Raw genomic sequence first — 22,039 nt, forward strand, 5'->3', positions numbered from 1 at the left:
ACAAAGTGCTATTTAAGACAGATGATGGGGCAAAATTTGAAAAAGTCCTAAGATCAAATCCTTCCTTAAGAACTCTAACTGGAAAAGCCACTTAATCTCTCTATACCTCAGTTTTCTCATCTATAAAATAGGGGCAATAATCATATCTACCTTGAAAGGTTATTGTAAAGATTAAATGACTTAACTGTAAAATATTTTGCAAATTTTAAAGCACTACATAACTACTAGCTACAATTATGAGACTTTTTTGGAAAGAGAGATTAGTTGCTGACTAAGGTACGTAATTCCTTTAATGGATATGAAAGCCCATGATTCAACACCAAAGACCTAAAATAAAATGTCTACTTGAAAAACATTTCCTGAGAGGATTCTGGGAAGATGGCAAAGTCAGGAAATTACAAACTCTCCAAATTTCCCCCACAGACAAAACAAAATTGCCCCTCAGGGAGAACATAGACTAGTGGAAAACAAGTAAGACTTAAAGAGCACAAGTGTCCTCCTGGGACAACCCAAAAAGGCCGAAAAAAAGACCCCAGCTCCAGGACTGAAGTTTAACTTCTCCAGGCCAGCTCTGCAAGAACAGTAAGCAGAGAGTCTTGGAACTAGTTAGGTTTGAAGATAGTCTCAGCTCATACCACCTTCCAGAAAGCATAGGGAGTCAGGGATCTGAATCTGGAAAGACTAAGGGAATCTCTTCTTTTAGGAACTCCAGACTCAGCTGTGCTGCAGAGACAAGGCCCTGGACGAAAAGGAACCTGCAGAAGCAGTAAGGCTTCTGATAGATCTATTGGCTTTTGAAGGAGGGTGGAACTTTCGGTTTCAGGTCCAGTCAGAGTGTGGCGGGAGTAGCCCCTTTAAGATTCCTTGTCTGATCTACCTTTGGGACAAGATATTCCTAAGGGAAAAGATCTGTATCTGATCCAGTTTGGGCTGTACCCAGCCCCCAATTGGTTTGGGTTTTCAGCCCCCTTTGATACAAGATCTGGTCAGAACTAGTTTGGGCTGTACCCAGCCCCCCCACTGGATCTGAGCTGGCTTGGATAAAGCCAGCCAAAAATCTGGCCTTCAAGGAATTAACCTGAGCTCCGCCCATTACTTCTTCAAGCAGATAAAAAGAGCAAAGCTAGAATCATCTTGGGTTCAGAGATTTGGAAGATGCCAGCCAAGATGCTTGCATCAGAGATTCTCTGTCCCCGCCGCTTTCGGCATTTATCTTCCTCTATCTAATGCCTTTTATTAACCAGACCTTAACCTTGCTTCCAAACCTGGCAATAAACATCTTTTACCCATCTAGGTTTTCGGCCTGTAAATTCATTTACAGGGGACTCTCGCCGCCACTAGACCTGATTTAACTTTGTATCCTTGCGCCGAATCCTAAGGGGGTTGCAGGGGAGCTCCATGTGACTTCCTGTACCCCGAATCCTGCCACTAGACCTCACTTAATCCTATTGTGGTATATACCTCATTATTAGGTATTTACCTCATGATTTGGTTCAAGTTACCTCATCATTTTGAGGTTCCCTATTACCTCATCAAGAGGAGAGAACTGAAATGAACCTGGAGGCACTATCTCCCTAACCCAGGATTAGAGGTACTTATACTAATATTTCTCATTTAAAAAAAAATAACTGGTAAAGAATATGACACCCCTAACATAGAAACTTACTATGGGAATAGTGAAAACAATGGCTCATCTTCAGAGGAAAACAGTAAAGTTTAAAAAAGTAAATAAATAAAAAAATTTAAAATTTAAAAAAAAAGCATCTTGTACCCCCAAGAGTAATGAGGTACCTGCCCAGAAAGAATTGATAGAATCAAAAGAGACTTCAAAAATCAAACAAGAGATATTTAAAAAAAAAAAGATTATGGGGGGGAAAGTTAACCAACTAAAAAAGGAAATACAGAATCTTAAATAAAAAATAATTCTTCAAAAATTAGAACTAGGAGGGGGAAGCCAGTGAAGCTATAAAAGACTAAGAAATTACAAAACAATATATAAAGAATGAAAAAAAGAACAATGTGAAACATCTTATAAGAAAAACAACATAGCTGGAGAACAGATCAAGTAGAGAAAACATAAAAATAAGTGGTTCTCTGAAAGCTGTGACCAAAAAAAGAATCTTAACACAATAACAAAATAATCAAAAAAATTTGTGCTGAGTTTGATATAAAACACAAAGAGAAATTTGAGATAGAAAAAAAATCCACTAATCACCATCTCAAATTGATCCCACATGAAAAACAAATAGAAATAATATTGCCAAATTTTGAAACCCCTAGATGAGAAAATTCTATAAAAAACAAACAACTACAACAACCAACAAAAAGCTAATTCAGATATGCTGGATCCACAATTAGAATTTGACAGGATTTATCAGCAGCTACCATAAAAGACCACAGGTTCTAGAATAATCTATATCAATAATCTAAAGAACTAAACTTAGGACCAAAAAATTCATGAATATGTATGTATATATCTGTATGTGTGTATATGTGTGTGTATACGTGTGTATATATACCCATGCTTAATTGTACACTGCTTGAGATATGTGAGGGGGTATGAAAAGGGGAAAAAAGAACAAAGTAAAAAGCAGCAGACCTACAAGGAAGCAGAGAAAAGATGGACAGTCATGAATATATAATATCCTCTATTATTATATATGTTTTCTTGAAATGGAAATTTATTTTACATATTTTAAATCCTCCATGTAGCTTTGCTGGGCACATGACAATATTTTATTTCGTTTTTATTTTCCTTTTCTGTCCTTTTTATTTGTTTTTTTTTTTCTTATTTTGCATTGTTCTAAATATTTTAATGTAAAAATATTTTATAAAGCAAAAAAATTTTTAAATAAAAATGAAAAACATTTACTAAAACTCATCCATATCCAAATTCAATTAGTCAATGAACAATTTAACTGACAAGAATTTGTCTAGTTTTGTGAGGAAGGAAGGAATAGTGAGGGAGGAGAAATTAAGTCATCATTAATTTAGACAGGTTACACACTGAAATGAAGAAGCCTGGAGTCACTGAAGTTACTGCAAAGTTTGTAGTTTTCCTAAGAATTAGTTTTGTGTCTCTCAGCCATCTGTGAAGTAAATAGAAACTGCATGTAAAAGTGTTTTTATATAGCAAAGCTTTTGGTCTGAATGTGTAGCTAAGAAAGATTCTTGTCATTGAGCCACAGAATGTAAGCCAAGACTATTTCGTTTGATTGGGAAATGTTCTTTAAACATGCCCAAGTTTATAATAAAAGAGGTACTTCTCCTGATTATTCTTTGAAGTACCTCTAAACAATATACTCTTTTCCAAATAGATGAATCCATTTCACTATCAGCACCTGAAGATTCAAAGCCTTCTACACTCTTGAGACTAGTTCCTGGTCTTAGCAGAAAATTGATAGGGAACTTATATCACCTTTGGTTCAATGTCATCTTATTTCTAGTTGCATGTTTCCTAAATGCACAGCTCAGAACTTCTTTTTTCCCTGAGTTCCTGATTCTATCTGTTGTCTAGAATAGTTTGTGTTCTTAGTTCCTATCGGTTTCCTTGTATTCCAGACACATTTCTTGCTCTGATTTTGAATGTGTGTGCCTTTAAAACAACTTAAAGTATGTTCCTTTAAATAAAGGATTATTTCTTTTTTAAATTTTTGTCTCTATATCTTTAGTGACTAGAGTATTGCCTTGTACATAGAAGTCACAATTATCAGGATCAAGGTCTCCACTTGCAAAGTTGAAAGCCAAATATAATATTATATGAATAACAAATCTTATATAATAACTTAGAGGCTTCCAATAAAAATGAAAGAGTAAGTGGTAAAACTTCACTCTCTTCTAAAACAAACAAAAAAAAAAGAAACTAGGAAGAACAGTGGGCCTGCAAGCAGGAAGAAATCTTCAGAAGTTTACTAGTTGTATGACGCTGGACAAGCCATTTAATCTTGTTTGTCTCAAATTTCCTCATCTGTAAAATGAATTGAAGAAGAAATGACACTCCAGTATCTTTGCCAAGAAAACTTCAAAACTTCATGAAACTCAGACATAATTGAAACGAGAAAAAACAAAAACAAAAAAAGAAAAAAAAACAGATTAAAATTAAAATCACAGTAAAATATTCTGCATAAAATGCAGAGAAGTGTGAAAGAAAAAAAAAACTGAGGATCATTTTTAACTGACTTAGATCACCAGTGACCCCACTTTGAATCTATACTATGGGGAGGAAATGAATCTATATTCATCATCAACCAAGATTTCCAATGTGGCACATGGAGCTGATGCCCTAACTTCCAGTTGCTTTATTAAGCTGAACCTCCTAAAGGTCTCTAGGATTAAGCCTGCATGGTAGCCATTAAGGGGAGGAAGGGAAGTGGTTAATGCTATAGTTCAAGAGCTCCCATTGATACTTTCCCAATCAGTTGATATCAGTAAACCAGGCTTTACAAGTTTTTAGAAAGGACTATCTACTATAGTAGTATACAAAAAAGATAGTATTAAATCTATTCTACAAGTACACATAGTTTCTAGGAGGCAAGTGAGTTCAAACTTGGAGCACCTAGAGTAAATGGTTAACAACTGTTGATTTCTTTCCTCAAAGAGGTAACTCAAAGCTCCAGCATATCCTTTGGTTGGGATACTTGACATGTTTCTTTTAGGTATAGTAGAACTTTTCTGCATTTCCTCATCAAATTTGGCCTGTTCTTAGCTCTAGATACAGACACTGCTGCCAGCTACTTCTGTCCTGGGGATTCTGTTAAGATGCTAATGAAAAACTCCAAATCATTTCTGGATGTTTCAAAACTCACAAAGTCCAAGGAAGTAAGAAGAGGATAAGTTCAGGACTCTTCTGCTCCTCAGTGGCTTAGTTAGAAAGCTTACACCTTGTTCACCACTTACTCAGATCTTCCAAATTCTAAGCCATTATGATATTTTTGAGATCCATAGAGCATGATCAAGTCCCTTAACCACTCTGAACAGACTAATCATCCTTCTTGATAAAATGCCTTTTAATTGCTATCTAATCTTTTTTCACAAGCTGGTTGACTCAATATGATGTCTTTTTATCATAAAAATCATCAGGGCTAGATAATCAATGGAGGGGAAGGAGGCAGTTGTAATTACAATTTCTGCTTTTATGCATGGTTCCATACTAGTCAACCAGTATTATGATTCCTGGTAAGAATGAATGAGTGCCTCAGTATCTCCCCTATACAGTACTTTAAAGAAAAAAGACCAAAAAAATAATATCAGGAAAACGTAATAACTATTCTAAATCAGCTGGGACAGAAAAGCTCTGTGTGGTTGGTAGAACCCTTCTACTTCCACCTGTGCATTGTTGAAGAAGCATGCTGTTGGCACAAAAATACCAAGAGAAATTCGGAATAAAAAACAAAAATGTTTTCTAACAGTCTTTTCTAACTGGTAAAGATATGAATAAATATAAGTAAACACTCACTGAAAATAAAACTCTAGAAGCATTTTAGTAATAACCATAAGTAAAAATCCAGAAAAGACAAGCTTAATTTACTCTCCCTCCCCCCAAAAATCTATCTTCTGCCTTTGGAACCCTAGATTCTAAGTCTAGGCAAGCTTTCACTTTCCCTGTTTTATTCTTCCCTTAGAATTTAATATCATTAGTGTAAACACAGTACCTAGCACATAGTATACACTTAATAAATTATTTTCCATTAACTCAAAAGCAATCTGTAAAAAAAAAAAAATCTTGACTCTCAAACTTATATTCTTAACTCTTTACTTAAGGGCCTCCAACTTCTAGGTATTGTTGATCAAAAATAATAGCTGATATATTAACTCCAATATGAATTATAATCTGTAAGAAGATTCTGTTTTATGTGTCAGATGTCTTTTTTATGACACTTTGCTTTGAATCTGAAATTTCAAATACTCTCCCCTCAACTTGGACTCCTTGAATTATGTTACTGATTTTCATCTTCTAATATTACAAATTCCTCTTTGATCTTTTTCTATTGTGCTAGATAAACTTTAGAAGCCAATAATAAAAACTGAAAGTTATATTCTCCTGGATTTATCAACAGTTATGTAAGAATTTTAACTCCAGACAGAAACTATGACATCACTAAAAATTGATTTTCCCATGGACAAAATTCACAAGATTACTGTAAGGAGCAATGAAAAAAGAGTTCAGTCACATAGATCTGTTTATGGACCTGGAAGACATTATAATATTGATCGTAAAAGATGGGAGACACTGGCATAGGGCTTCCCAGCATGGTGTGCCCTCATTAAAGAAAGCGCTGTACTGAGCAGAATTTAATTACCTCAAAATAAATGCAAGATGCATAAAGTTAGAGAGTTCACCCCAAATGTTCATAAGAACTATGTCCAATCTGTGAAAGAGCATTATGAGCTTGTGTTGGATAGAAAAGAGTGCTTGTAGTTCCAAGGAAAAGCACAGGCCATGAGAGCAGTGACAACACTTCTCCTTAAATCATAGCACTTGGGAAGAAATGAAGATTTAAAGAAACCCAGAACTAACTCTGAAAAAAGGAATATAAAAAATCTGAAGCTTGGGACAATGCTTTCCTCACCCCTGGAGCAGAGTCCAATTTTAATATAAAATTAAAAGTCAATAAATAATCTAGAAAAAATGAACAAATGACAAAAATAAGAACCTGAACATAGAAAGTTATCATGTGTGACAGGGAATATCAAAACACAAATTCAGAAGAAAATAATAAAAACAAAGCATCTACATCAAATGCCTCAAAAAAATGTATTTGAAGAGCTACAAATGGATTTTAATAATCAAATAAGAGAGGAAGAGGAAAAATTGGGAAAAGAAATGAATGATACAAGAAAATCATAGAAAGTCAACCACTTGGTAAAGAAGTTTGAAGAAATTGAAGAAAATAACAATTAAAAATTGAAGAAAATAACATAATTAAAACAGGTCAAATCATAAATGAGGCACAAAAATTCACTGAAGGGAAAAGCTCCTTAAAAGGCAGAATTGGCCACATAAAAAAAGATATCCATAATTCACTGCAGAAAAGAACTCCTTAAAAAATAGAATTGGGCAAGTGTAAACTAATGATTCTTTGAGGAATCAATAAAACAAAATTAAAAGAATCAACACACTTTAAATGTTTACATTCCAATGTGGGAAAATAATGATTATAACCCAAAAGGAGTATATACAGACAGGGGGCATGTGTGTGAGTTGACTAAGAAAGGATGAAATTAAAAAAAAATACAAAATGTAAGAAATGAGGGATGCAGAGAAGAAACACTGGGAAGTGAATGTAAATTGTTAGCACTAATATCTGTCTGCCCAGGTGCATGTACCTTCGATTCTAATGTTTATTGTGCAACAAGAAAATGATATTCACACACATGTATTGTACCTAGACTATATTGTAACACATGTAAAATGTATGGGATTGCCTGTCATCGGGGGGAGGGAATAGAGGGAGGGGGGGTAATTTGGAAAAATGGATACAAGGGATAATATTATAAAAAAAAATATATATATATAATAAAAAAAATTAAAAAAAAAAGAAATGAGGGATGGACTTGAAGAAATAGGTAAGGAGGGTAAATTTTCTCACATAGAAAGCTCAAAATAATTGATACTGGAGAACTTGATTGGGGAAGTGGCAAGGAACACCTGAACCTAACTTTCATCAGAATTAGCTCAAAGACAGGGAAAACATTCACACTCAGTTGAGTATAGAAATCTATCTCACCCTACAGGGAAAATAGGGGGTGGGAATAATGAAATAGGAGGTTATAGAAGGACGGATGTTTTAGGAGAAGTGGTAGTCAGGAAAAAAAAATTAAGGAGAAAGAGACTGAAAGGAGAGAGAGCAAAGGATAAGTGGGAGCCAGAAGCAAGATGCAGGAAAAGTAAGTAATCATAATTATGAATGTGAATAGGAAGAATTCACTCATAAAAGGGAAGCAAATAGAAGAGTGGATTAAAAACAAGAATTCTACAATATATTGTTGACAAAAACCACACTTAAAAGCAGAAACACAAAGAGTAAAAATAAGGGACTGGAGCAAAATTTATTATGCTTCAGCTGAAGTTTTTTGGTTTGTTTGTTTTTTAAAGGAGTAAGAGTAATCATAGTCTCAGAAAAAAACAAAAGCTCTTTTTGCTTGATATAAGTAAAAGAGATAAGCTTAAAAAAAAAAAGCCCTGAATTTTGCTAAGATTTAACTGTTTATCTTTCATTTCAAAGAGGACCAATGGCATCATAGAGTGATTTGCAAATAATTTATTATATTTAGTAGAAGAAATTATATTCATTAAGTATCTATCTTTTCTTTATTTCCTTATAGGTTGTTCAATAAGTGATACTCTCCAAGCTGACATCCATCATCTCACTTGCCTCTTGACTGAGTAAAGGCCCTGATTTAAACCTATGGAGTTTGACCTTTGGTTTTAGAGCACATATAAAACAATAGTAAATTTAACTATATGAAATAAATCATGATATACTTTAGTTGGAGTTTTCTGCCAATGTGACGGGGATAAAATCTTAGATCCTTTTTCATTTTCTCAGTAGCATCCAGGGGTACATATGCAAAAAAGACAAGTTCATGTGCTGTAATGTACTGTGGAGCTAATGCAGTATCAAATTCGATATCTTCATTAACCTGGAAAGAGGAAAAAAAATGTCATACCATTTTAAACATTCTCCATTTTACATTTAAATATAACAAAAAAGTTGGTTGCATTTAATAATTATGTTATAATTCAAAACAATTGTGGTTTCCTGAGTTATAGCCCCTTCTATTGAATATTCTGCTTGATTATTTTATGTGTGCAAAGAACTGTTTATATCCTTAGTTCAGAGTAAAGAAAACTTTCCATCTCCATTCTCCCCATAATCTCCTTTAGGACTGGGACTTTGAAAAGTATGTGATCACTAGAAGAAAATTTGTTGAATCTTCACTTACTGGAAATGTCTTTGTCTGTTGGGGAGGATTAGTGATTTGAAAAGCATAAATATAGATTTCATTAGAGCAAAATGCTTGGGTGCCTGAACGATATTGGATACCATTCCTCTCTACTCTTTTCAAGAAATTGTCACAGAGTGGCATGTTGAAATTACTTCTACAGGGAAGAGGAATGGCGATTGGAGCTGTGGTTTTGTTGCTGCAGAAAACTACCAGATGAGGAAAGACCATTTACCAATATAGGTCAATACCTTCTCTATAATCTGAAGTCTTAGAATTTAAGAGTTGCTTAAAACAGTGAGTAGAATAGGGTCACATAACTAGTATGTGTTAGAGATAGTCCCTGAACCAAATAACTTCTCAAAGTGGAAAGAAGAAACCTCCTTTCAACAAATTGCTAAGATTTGGTGTGGCTGGTTTTTTGGAAGCACTGGCTAGAAAATTGATTGTGTAGTTTTTAAATTCAGTGATTTAATTACAACATAGCAATTGGCCTGAGTGAACCAGGGAAAGAGCATTCAATTCCTATCTCCTGACTTAAAAATTACTCTCTCTTTCCTGGTGAGTCCTTACAAGAGTCCTGCCTTCCACTCAGTGTGTCCCTGACTCTTGGTAGAAATGTCTTTTCCCCTCAAGCTAAAAAGCATTCATCCTCATCATTTCTTGCTGAGGAACTTCTCTAGCTGTCAGCTACCCCAAAGACCTCTCCTTTTCAATTACTGGTACTTTGCTTTTTAGTCCTTCACTATTCTAATTCAGTGTTTCATTATTGCCTGGGTGACTTTGGGGACTGGTGGGTGACTTTGGGGACTGGTGGAAGAAGAGGAAAAACAACAGAAGCTGGGCCCGGCAAATCTTCTTCCAGAACTCTATGGATAAGGACTCAAGAAATAGTGATGCAGATTGAATGGGAGCATACTAAAGAAAAAGTGTTTTACAATATTATCTGCCCTTATTTGTTTAGAATCTGGTCTCAAACTGTCTTTCCAACTTCATTGAAAATACTTATTGATTTGCTGATTCTTACCTGTCTTCCATTTTCTTAAACATTAAGAGTCTTAGAGAAAATTAGAAATGTGAAAGGAAAGAATGAAGGCAGGAAAGGATGGTAGCCTAGGGAGTCAAATAAGTTAATTCTTCAACCTGAAAAATATTTCTGGAGATGGATGAAATACCAGATTCTATCCCCAAAGGGAACAACCATGTGTGGTCTTGTACAAGAAATGCTAGTGGACTGAATCAGTACAATAACATAGTATTGTTAAGATGTATGCTAAGAACATTATATGCACCAAGTTACAAGTGTATACTGATTGCAGCAATTGGGAATTATATATATATATATACATATATATATATACATACATAATTTGAAGAGGTTAAAGTATGGTTGTGGGAACTAATCAAAATATCAAAAAGTGTGATATCATAATCAGTATTTCATACCTATGTACTCTAACTCTGAAGAAGAAGAAAAAAAAGAGGGTTCACCCTCCTCTTTGGTATCAAGCTCAGTCATAATTTCATAGCATTCAATTTTCATTTTTGTTTTCTTTCAATTCACACAGTTACAGCTGTGTATATTATTTTCCTATTTCTGCACTGTTCATTTTGAGTCAGTTCATTTAAGCAAATTCATGCTTTCCTATATTCATTAATCTCAGTTTCTTACTGCACTATTAATATTCTATCACATTCATGAGCTACATCTTTAGCCATTCCATTCCCCAGTTGACATGAGATTTGCTGTCAGGTTTTTTGCTACTACTAAAATGGTACTATAAACATTTTACATATATGGAACTGCAACCTTTCTTTTGTCATTGATCTTTTAAAAGACATATGCCTAGCAGTGTAATCTGTAAATCAAATAGATTATGACTCACTTTTCTTGTATAATAGCAAATTGACTTCCAGAATGGCTAACCAATTTATAGCTCCACCAAAAAATGCATTTATGTGATTTTCTTTCCACAACCTCAACAAAATTCCTGTTGATTGTCATCTTTCCCAGATTACTGGGTGTTGAAATATAATCACAGGTTTCTTTTGATTTTCATTTCTCTTATTACTGGTGACCTGGAACATCACTTTATATTTGCATATCTCAAACTTTCTTCACCTACCATTTCAGGCAGGTAAATTGAGTCTAATGTGGAGAGTTAGCTCTATAATCTTAAAAGACCCATGGACCTTTTTATAAATACTTTGCTTCCAAAAACCCATGGACCTTTTTATAAATACTTTGCCTCTAAAAAATCTATTTGAATCTACACAGATAAGTGCTGATTTTCATAAATGGTGTACTAGATTATCTTAAAGACTATAAAACAATGGCTATATAATTTAGGTTTTAAAGCTTGTGTTTAAAAGTCGTATATCATCTAGCTCTAAGAAAGCTATTAGTCCTGTGATTCTATGCTTAAATCAAACCCTAAAAATATTGTATACATTATCAACACATTTTTTACCAACCTGTATAATTGTCGCATTATCAAATGCTGAATATATGTCTATACAATCCTCAGTTTTCTTACTCATTGAAATTAAAGTATCAGTGCCCACATGGTCATAGTATAAATCAAAAATGGATACTTTGCTTCGACCTATTTTGTAATAAGATTTAACTCCTATTGGAAAGAAAATTTAAAAAGTTTTTTTGAAATTCAATCCTTTACTCTGATGTAAGCAAACATATTCTTAAGTATGATTGGAATAAGTTGTCAGTCACTCTGTCCCACTAGCTTTTGTTGGGCCTCCAACAGGGCTTGCTTTAGGCTTATATGACTTGTAATGTAACATCCACCTGACCCCCACTGGAAGAATGATTTTTGTTGAGCTTAGTATTACCAGGTGTCATGGGACACTGAGAAAATGAAATCTCTGACTAACACTGGCTTGTCTAGCCTTTAGGCTTTGCTTTCTGTCTAAAAGATTTCTTTTTTCATGTTAATCCTAGATTCATCATAACTTCTAGGCAAGATCGACAGCATTATTTTAGTCAAAGAAAGTTACTCTTAGGAATGTTACTTCACTCCTCTGAGCTAATCCTTAAAAAGAAGGGATGAGCTACATGAGCTCAGTCATCCTGTTGCCCCAGTCATTCCATTGTACAGTTTTTACTTCTGTTTCCTATCTCTCCCCAACCATCTTATCACCATGCTTTGTGTAATCTAGTCAAGTCACTTTCCTCCCCCACAAAAAAAAAAAAAAAATGGACTTAATCCCTAGATCACTGAGGTTTAAGAGATGAACTTTTATCTTCTAGGTTTCTTCACATCATGCTATTTCTCTAGCTCTCCCTTTATAATATAGTTCCTTGAAGTTAGAGAATGTCTCCCTTTCTTACTTTTGCATCACCAAGATTTAACACAGTGGCTTGCACATGGTAAGAACTTATTTTATCTTTCTATCAATCTGTCTTCTAGGCTAGTGGTCTCTATAAACTTTCAAAGTCCTATCAGCAATTGGGTAAACCCAAGTTTTCCTGGCTTTAAGGCCCCTTTTTTTATCCACTATTTTAAGATGAGTGAATTATAAAACACACAAAGTAAATATTTTTAAATGAGATGAAAATGAAATAATTTTTAAATCATTTGTTTTACTTATTAATGAGACAAAACCCTTTTTCCTCTTACTAAAATTTACCAATATTTTAGTGGAAACAAAAAGCTTGAATATACATTATTATTTTTAAAAAACTATTTCCGTAATACTACACTTTGAGTTTAGTTCAATTCATTCCAATACTTGGTTTTTATGGATGTCTGCTGAAAAAGATGCTGTGAAGTTTCTTTGATCAGCACATTAATTATTTAGGTTGTTTCACTAATTTAAAAAAAATTGGAGCAGCTAGGTAGCTCAGTGGATAGAGCACCAACCCTGAAGTCAAGAGGACCTAAGTTCAAATATGGCCTCATGCACTAAACACTTCCTAGCTGTGTGTCCCTGGGTAAGTCACTTAACCCCAATTGTCTCAGCTAAAAGAAAAAGTTTTTTAAATTTCTGTTAAAATTTGATTTCTAAAACTCCATTTTCCATTATATCATAAATTGTTTTTGCAAGTACACTGAATGGTGTTGCATTATTTTTAATTTTCAAAAACCACTGAAACTTCATTAACAAGAAACCTGGCTGTTGTTTTGTTGATTATCAAGTCTGAGTCTTTGTAATCCAAAAAGGTAAAACAAATTATTCCAAATAAACTGAATTTAAAAGTTTTATATGTACAAAATCAAAACTGCATTTAGAGCAAAAAAAAAAAAAAAGCATCAACTTGGAAAAATCTTAGCATAAAATATCTTTGAGGAGATTCTGATATCCAAGGACTAAAGAATTAAAACAAATAAAGAAGACTGATTCATCATCTAATTGATAAATGATCAAAGGATATGAATAAAATGGTTCTCAAAAAATTGAACATAGAACATATAGAACATATGAACATAATTGGACATAGGCTAAACAAATTGTAGCATATAAATATACTACAATATTTTTATTTTGTAGCTTATAAAACTCATGAGGGGATCACACTAAAAATTCTTTAATAATATAATTTCAGATTATTATGAGTATTCTATCAAATTATTCTTGAGTTTCGCAACACATTGTTCACAGGAGGTAAAGGAACAAAAACTCTTTGTAGAAATATTGTTGTAATAGAATATTATTATGCCATAAAAATGATGAATATAAAAAATTTTGAGAGTCTTGGATGAACTGATGTACTGTTAAGTTCTTCCTGTTAAACAGGAAGAATCAAAAAATTAAATGATTGCAACAATATAAAATTAAAAATTTTTTAAGAAACTAAATATTGTATAATCATAAAGACCAATTTTCTTTTCAGAGAGCAATTTCAGTTAGAAAGCCAGGATTGAGAAATGATTAAGTGGAGGAAAAATTGAAGGTAATGATTGCAGACAGTTTTCTAAGAATTTGATTATGGAAGACAATATACATACACACAAATAAATGCATAAAATAAGAGCTTTGAGGGTTTTTTTTAAGAATATGGGAGACATAGATATATTCATAGGCAATAGGGAATGTACCAATGGATAGGAAGAATTTGAAGGGTTTTTTTTTTAGGGGGGGGAGGATGGAGAAAAAAAATCTTCTGAAGAATTACCTCTTCATCAGAGATGGACATAAAAGAGAAAGGACTGGTGAATAATGTCAAAGGGCCTTTGAGATGAACAGAAGGAGAGATCACAGCAAACAGGTTTTGTAAAGCATAATGCAGAGACATTAATGGGCAAGTAATTCAAACGCAACTGAAAATCATCTTAGTCTATATTATAGGTATAATTATGTCCTAGGAAAGAAATCTCAAATTCATAACCCACAGGTTGTTTTAGAATGCTCCCTAAGACATTCTACAAAATATATACATAAATTAGTCTTTGAGGTAAGGAAAAAAATAAAAATTCAATTAAAAAAACATTCATTAAGCACCTATTCCATACTACACACTGTGATAAAATATGCTGATACAAGTTAAGAAAAAAAATCCTTTGACTTTGAGGAGCTTATAATCTTGTGGGAAAGGCAATACACAAAACAAAGATGAAAGCAAAGAGTAACAGAAGAGGATTTCTGACTTGTAGTTAATAGTTTGATTACATAGTTAATATAACTAGATTCTAACATCTATTTCTTATTTCCATTATTATATCTGAATGCCTCACCTGCCTTAGAAAAATACAATTCTAAGTTCTGAGAAAGAAAAATAATATCTAAAGTATGAAAGCTATGGTAGGTTTCCATTATGATTTCATCGAAAAAGTTTGCCACTATCTCAAAAGTGTTAGCTCCATCATATGAAATCCAGACCTAGAGAGAAGAGATAATAGAAAATGAAGAACTGTTGTTTTCTGTATTGAGGAATATTTTATTTACAAAGGTATTACAAAATACAATCCAATTATACAAATAATTATCAAGTTCCTATTTTATAAAAAAATAAATAAATAAATAACAACAACAACAACAAAACAATTGTTAGGTACATAGCAGTTGATGGTAAGCACCAGCATCAGAAATTTCTCACCAACAGCTCCCTGCACTGATGAAAATGGATTTCTGGCCTAAATAAGACAGACGACAAGGACATACAGACAAAAATGATAGTCTTGCCACCAGATAGCTTAGCAGGGAATATACCACATAGCCAGAGCAGCAAATGGCTAATTTGAAAAAGGAGTGAGAGCCCCAACAAATAGAAAACTCATAGAAAGTATCGTAGAAAAAGCTGAAACTTGAAGATGAGTATTCTGACAGACATGGGAGGGAAGAAATGCAATATAGGTATAGAAGATAGTCTCTGAAAATATTCTAGACAGTTACAAAGTGCTCGGCAAAACTCTAAACTTTTCTATTTGGTTGAGCTATTATATAGGCTCATTTTTCAATGAAATTAGAAAATGATAATATGATATTGAACTCCCCAGGTTTTGTTTTTCCCAAATACTTATGCAAATATTCTATGCTATATTTTTATTCACTTCCAAGCTTTCCAATAGAAGGAGCCATATTACATCCACAGAGCATCTGGCCATTAAAAAATATTACTGTGGTAGTGAAATATTTATTCATTGGCAAATTTTAACTGTAGAAATGTAATTCTGACCTCTAAGAAGGGGGATGGGATGAACATTTTATGTATAAAATTTTGAAAGTAAAGTCACTGGGTTAGAAATGTATGTTAATATCAGACTTAATCCCAGGTTTAGATCATAGTTACATTTACCTTTTTAAACTTAAAATGTAGCAGAATCAAGAGGAAGAAATAAAAGGTAATAACTGACAAGCTTCCCCCAAAACCTCTCCTACCAAAAAAAACTAATAATAATAATAACTATTGTTGTTGCTTAGTTATGTTTGATTCTTCATGAATCCAAGGACCATATCACACTAGGCCCTCTATCTTCCACTATACCCCTAAGTTGATCTAAGGTTCATGTCAGTTGTTTCCATGACACTATTTATATCATCCTCTGCCATTTCTTTTTTCTTTTACCTTCAATTTTCCCCAAAATCAGTGTTTACTCCAATGAGTCCTGTGTCCCACTACTTGGCCAAAGTTTCAACTTCAGTATTTGACTTTTTAATGAATAGTCTGAATTAATTTAAGTTAGATGTAATTCATGCTCAAAAAGGACCAAAATGACATCATTATGTCCAGATCATGGTGTAGTATGTCTGATTATGGCTGATCAGATCAATACAAGCTGAAAAGGCTCTACCTCAGGACATGCACAAATACCCATATGAACATTTGCAGTGAAATTGTCTAAAATTTGCTTGTCTCACATTTATTTTGGGCTACTACAATTCTGCTTTGCCCATAAAGTATGGAGCCTTCTTTAATGTGGGCTCACCATACTAGGCAGTCCTGAACTAGTCTTCCCATGGTCTCACAATCAATTATAAAGTTCTTCAGAAAGACCTTAAGAGTATCCTTTAGTTTTTTTTGGTTTTTAGTTTTTAGTTTTTTAAATATTTCCAAAGTGATTTTCCTAAAGTTCAAGTTTGACCATATCACCTGCTAGTCAGTGAATTTATTGTGTCTGGCACATGCCAAGCACTCTGCTAACTTCAGGGGATACAAATGTTAGAAAGAGATGTTCTAACATCAAGAACCTTAAACTCTAATGATGGAACACAACAACTACAAAAAACAAAAAAAGAAAGAAAGAAACTGAAAAGCAGAAGGTAGAAGGATAAAAAGGTAACAGGTACAGGGCATGATGGGAATGCAGTCCAAAGTGAGTGCAGTCACTCAAAGAATTGATGGACTTAGGATCCTCTTTACATTGAGGCTCTAAGCATTCTTTGTTTTCCACCAACCAAACTCCAAACAGATTGATAGAGGGTACTGAGACTGCTGATGACATGTGAGTTCTTTCCAAGAACAAATATGAAGTCCTCAGTTTGGCATTTATAGACATATATGAAATAGTCCCCTCCTAATTTTCCAATCTTCTAAGACTTTGCTATTCTTTCCACACTCTAGGATCTGTCTCTGCATTCCCTTTCCAAATTTAGGGTTTGTTTTGCTTACAATTAGTCCCTTTCAAAAATTCCTCCTTCTTATATTTCATTTTCCCTTTTTTCTATGTCCCTAATGTACTTAATATAGTTCTATGCTAAACTGTGTATGTATGTGGGGATGTTCTGCTTTTATTTTAATTAGTTTAAATATAAGTGAAATTCAAGTGACAATTGATGTTCCCATTCCTTCCACATTTTTATGGAGTTCTATTTGTGCAATTAAATCATGTGTATTAACAAGTTTCCCTATCTTTTCTTCAATTTTCTGTTAATGTATCCTTCCTCTCTTTTTCCTCTTAAAAAATTAGTTTATTGATATCTTCTGTTTCTTACCACAGCAATTGCCCCAAGTATCTCTTCCTCACTCCCTACCAGAGAGCTATTTTATATGGCAAACAATATTTTTATAAAGGGAAATGAAATCAGCACAAGTAAATAATACATTAAAAAAGTTCAAAAATATATTCAATGTACACAAACATGTGCAAAGATCCACACCCTATATATCTTTCACATTCATGAACAAGGGCTGAAAAATCCTCTCACATCTTTTCACTTAAGTCCTGTTTCATCTTTTTAATTTTGTTATATTTAATTTTGATTTTTAAAGTTATTCTTTCCATTTATATCATCATAGTTGCTGTGCATATTGCTTTCTTGGTTGTGCCTGCATCACTATCAGTTCATAAAAATCTTTCATTGCTTTTCTTTATCCATAATTCACATCACTTCTTACAGCATAGTGATATCCATCGTATTAATGTTCCATAATTTCTTTTTTACATTCCCCAATTGATGGACATCTATGATATTTCCAATTCTTAGTTATCACAAAAAAGGCCTACTGTAAATCTTTCAGAGTTTGTAGGGACTTATTTCTTATCAATGATTCCATTGTACTTCCAGCAGTAGCTTTTCTTGCCTGTCAACTGAGTCTTGATTCAAAAAGTGTGGCCATTTTAGTCAGTTCATTTGCATAAGTCCAAATTGCTCATAATTCCATCAACAATGTACTAGTATGCCTTACCCTGCAACATAGACTATTGCCATTTTTATCTTTACCAATTTGCAAGGTTTGAGGTAAAATCTCAGAGTTATTTTAATTTGCATTTCTCTTATTATTTGGAGCTTTCTTTTATTAAATATGAATACTCTGTAGTTCCTCTTTTGAAAACTTTTGCTCATATCTTTCAATCAATATATTGAAAAATGACTACTAGTATATATACATATACACACTGATGCATATTATACATATGTCTGTATACATATTATATATATATATGCACACACACACACACACACACACACATATATATATATATATATACACACATATACATATATATATATATATATATATATGTATATATATATATATATATATATATATATACACACATATACATGCAGAAATAAGTTTCTATATCTTGGATACCAAACTTTGATCAGAAAAATTTGATTAAAAAAATCCCCCCCTTTTAACCAATTCTTTTCTTATCCTAGGTGCTTTAATTTCTGCAAAGGTGTTTTAGTTTCAAATGATCAAAGTTACTTATTTTATCTTTTGTAATTGCCTCTGTCTTTTATTTTGTTAAAAATATATCTCCTACAAAAAGATGTAAGAGATATATGATCTGCTTCTGTTCTCATTTTTTATAGTGTAGTCTTTAATAATGTCATGTGGAAATGTGGTGTGAAATGTTGGTCTAAGCTTATCTTCTGCTAGACTACTTTCCAGTTTTCTCAGAAGTTTAAATAAAATACAGAATTTTGCCTGGTAATTTATGTTTTCCACTTTATCAAACACTGTTAGTGAGTTCTATTGTTTCTGAATCTCCCTTTACTCCCTCATCCTATTCTTCTATTCTTTAACCAATACCAGATCTTGTGAAAAATGCTGCTATAGTACAGGTTGCAGTCTGGAAATACTGTACGCCAATCCCCTTCATCTCCAATTTTTAAAAATCTTTCATTAAGGGACCTTTTTAAAATAAAGTTTTCATGATAATGTGGTCAGTAAAAAACATCATGTTTAATTATTCTGTTTTTCTGAATCTGTTTTTAGGTTTTATGATTTTTTTATGTAAAAATGCTATGCAATGCTAAGAGAAGTGTGATTCTATTTTTATTAATTATTCATCAGAAATCTAGGATATCTAACTTTCTAAAATTCTATTCAGGTATGAGATTACTTGCTTAGTTAGATTTGTCTAGGGTTTAAATAAAGGGATGCATTGAAATCCCTTATTATTGTAGCTTTTAATATCTGCCTATTTGTATGATTTTATGAAATGTTCCTATAAGTATTTGGATACTATGCTATTTAGTTCATACATATTTAGGACTGATATTACTTTGTTGTCTATGGTGCCTCTAAGTCTTTTAATAATAATAATAATTTATTATTATTATTATTATTATTATTATTATTATTATTATTATTATTTCTGCAGCAGGATGAAGTCAGCCAAACCAGGAGAACAATTTATACAATGAACACAAAAATATGCTACACACACATGTAAAGCAATGAAACTCAAAAGTTTTATGCTTTCAGAATTCATTATCACCAACTGACCACTGCCTACATGGTAGGCATCCAACCAATATAATTGAAGCAACAAGGCACCCTGATGATGAAAAAGGGAATGACATACATCACACAAATCAAGTTACTACTACCACATTCCCTCAGGTACTGATGGAGACAGCCCAAGACCCTCAACCAAAGTGCCCACTAGATGACTAATCCTGCTTCTATCCCATCATTGAAGATAGTAGTTCTTGTGAAGAGAGGGGCCAAATATCCCCAACAACTATAGATCAACTACAATTCACAAGACAGAATACCCAACCTGCTGAAGCAATGAGGCACTCTGATGGTGAGTAATAGATTATGTGGCAAATAAAATGCCACATTATGGCATGTTTTCTCTGATCTAGATAACAGTTTATTAGCAATGACATATAACTATTAATAGTGTATATCAGACTGGCCTTCTCTGTCAGGACAGCAATTACAATTTCATGGGGGAAGAGGGAAATCCTCTTTATTGAGATAGGAAAAGAGGAGTTCTGAATGGTTGAAAACTGTCACAATTAGCTACAGCTGGGAAAGGTGGGTTGGCCTGTTCCGAAAATTAAGAAATGTCTAGTGTTTTATAGATTTCAATTGAATCTAGTAATTTTGAATAAAAAAATCAGAATCACTGCAATTAGGACCACCAGATTAGTGCTTTCCTTGGGTTCAAACCATCCTTAATTTCTGGAGAGAAAAAGGGAGAACTCTCCCTTCTGGAGGGGCTTGACATAAACCGTTTTCTTTTTATAGGTAAACAAAACAGATATCTCTGGGGCTAATTGAAAGGGAATAACATCATTCAAACATGCCTTTAATTTGAACTAGGAGAAACCACATTTTTAGCTTAACTGAGAAATGGAGCTTAACAAAATAGGGAATAGGATCAATTTCAGAGTAAAAGCAGAATTTTAATTTCCTCATTGGCATGTGTCTCACAAGTCAAACCACCAATCACTACCACCTCCCCTCAGAGCCAAGTGGAGACAGCCCAGGGCCCAAAGCACAAAAACCCTAAGAATAACACTACTCCCTCAGGATCACCAAACATGGTTCTAACCTGATCCCACAGCCAACACTGAAAAGGTGCTTAATTTTCTTACCAACATCAACTCTTGACTTTTATCAACTGGGACCAATAAGCAGTTAAGTCCAAGAACCTCTAAGAATGGCAATGCTCTCCAGATTAGCAGTTGATTTCAACCCCATGAAATTATCATCTTGGGAAAAAATCCCCTGGAGTTCAAACTGCTTGTGCAGTTCTAAAAGCCACTGCCTTCTCAACAATCAGAGCCTGGCCAACAGCCTGGCAAGTAAAGAATCAAAAGAACAAAGTTTATGATAGCAAAATCCTTGACATTACCAAATTATATAAAATAAAAAAAAACAAATATGAAGTTATCAGTGAAAATTAAAATAAAGAAGATCTATTACTAAGTGCTTTGGCCATTTCATTTTAATTTTAACACATATTCATTAGATAAGAAAATTTGATGGCTACATACCTGATTTCCAAAAACATACAGAAAATGAGTCCTAGGATGAAAAACCATTCCTTTAACAGTATGAAAATCAGAAGGAAAAGAAAAAGTTGGAAATATCAGTTCAGGCCTTGGAAGCTTATTTACAAATTTCCTCACAACAACAAAAGAACGACTCTAAAAAATAAAACAAAAAAAAAGGAAAAATCATGGAAATTTCAATCATTTTGATTCATTTCCCACTTCATTTTCTACAGAATATCTTAGTATGCCATGGAGTTTATCACACGTTCTTAAAAAGCTATGGTGGCAGAATATAACCTCCAGCAAACTTCTATCAATTTTGAAGATTTTTAATAGTAGCCACTATATCATTCAAATACACACCTATGTGTAATGAGGCTCATCTATGTCTGTGAGATCAACCATTAAGCCAGAAACTGTTTTTATTTAGATGTACAATTTATGAAACCATTCCCCAATGCACAAAGACGTTGCAAAATCAGAGGAATAACATAGACAGATTATATTTGGATTTTATGAAGCTACTTGACAGTTTTCCATTTCCTTATGGACAAGACAGGGAGCTTTGGATTGAATTATAGTGTATTCAGATAGATTTGGAATCAATGAGTTTCCCAAAGTTAGAACAAATCCTGGCACATTGTTCAGCTATTCAGTTGTGACTGATTTTTTGTGATCCCATAGACTTGTCCATGAGGTTTTCTTTACAAAGATAACTGCAAGTTATAATTTCTTGCAGAAAAACAACTGCAGTATTTCTCCTGTGTTTTCCCATTTTACAGATGAGAAATTGAGGAAAATGGGGTTGCATCTTATCCACTTTATTAATAGCTATATGTATCATTGTTAATGAAGCCAGATCTTATAACTCACATTTTCCTGGCTCCAGGCCTAGTGTTCTCTGTTCTGTACTATCTAGATGCCAGATACATAAATGTTTTATAAATAT

The 22,039-nt window shown here is 33.3% G+C and overlaps 1 protein-coding gene across 1 annotated transcript in view; it reads right to left on the minus strand.

Moving 5' to 3' along the window:
* Positions 1–22,039, minus strand: part of LOC141553467 (cation channel sperm-associated auxiliary subunit beta-like) — a 218,308-nt gene that overhangs the window by 95,406 nt on the left and 100,863 nt on the right. The window contains exon 14 of the mRNA XM_074285114.1: positions 8,486–8,643. Coding sequence (XP_074141215.1) covers positions 8,486–8,643 — 158 coding nt within the window. The remainder of the gene's footprint in view (positions 1–8,485; positions 8,644–22,039) is intronic.

Source organism: Sminthopsis crassicaudata, chromosome 2 (assembly GCF_048593235.1).
Source record: "Sminthopsis crassicaudata isolate SCR6 chromosome 2, ASM4859323v1, whole genome shotgun sequence".
NCBI classification, from domain to species: Eukaryota; Metazoa; Chordata; class Mammalia; order Dasyuromorphia; family Dasyuridae; genus Sminthopsis; species Sminthopsis crassicaudata.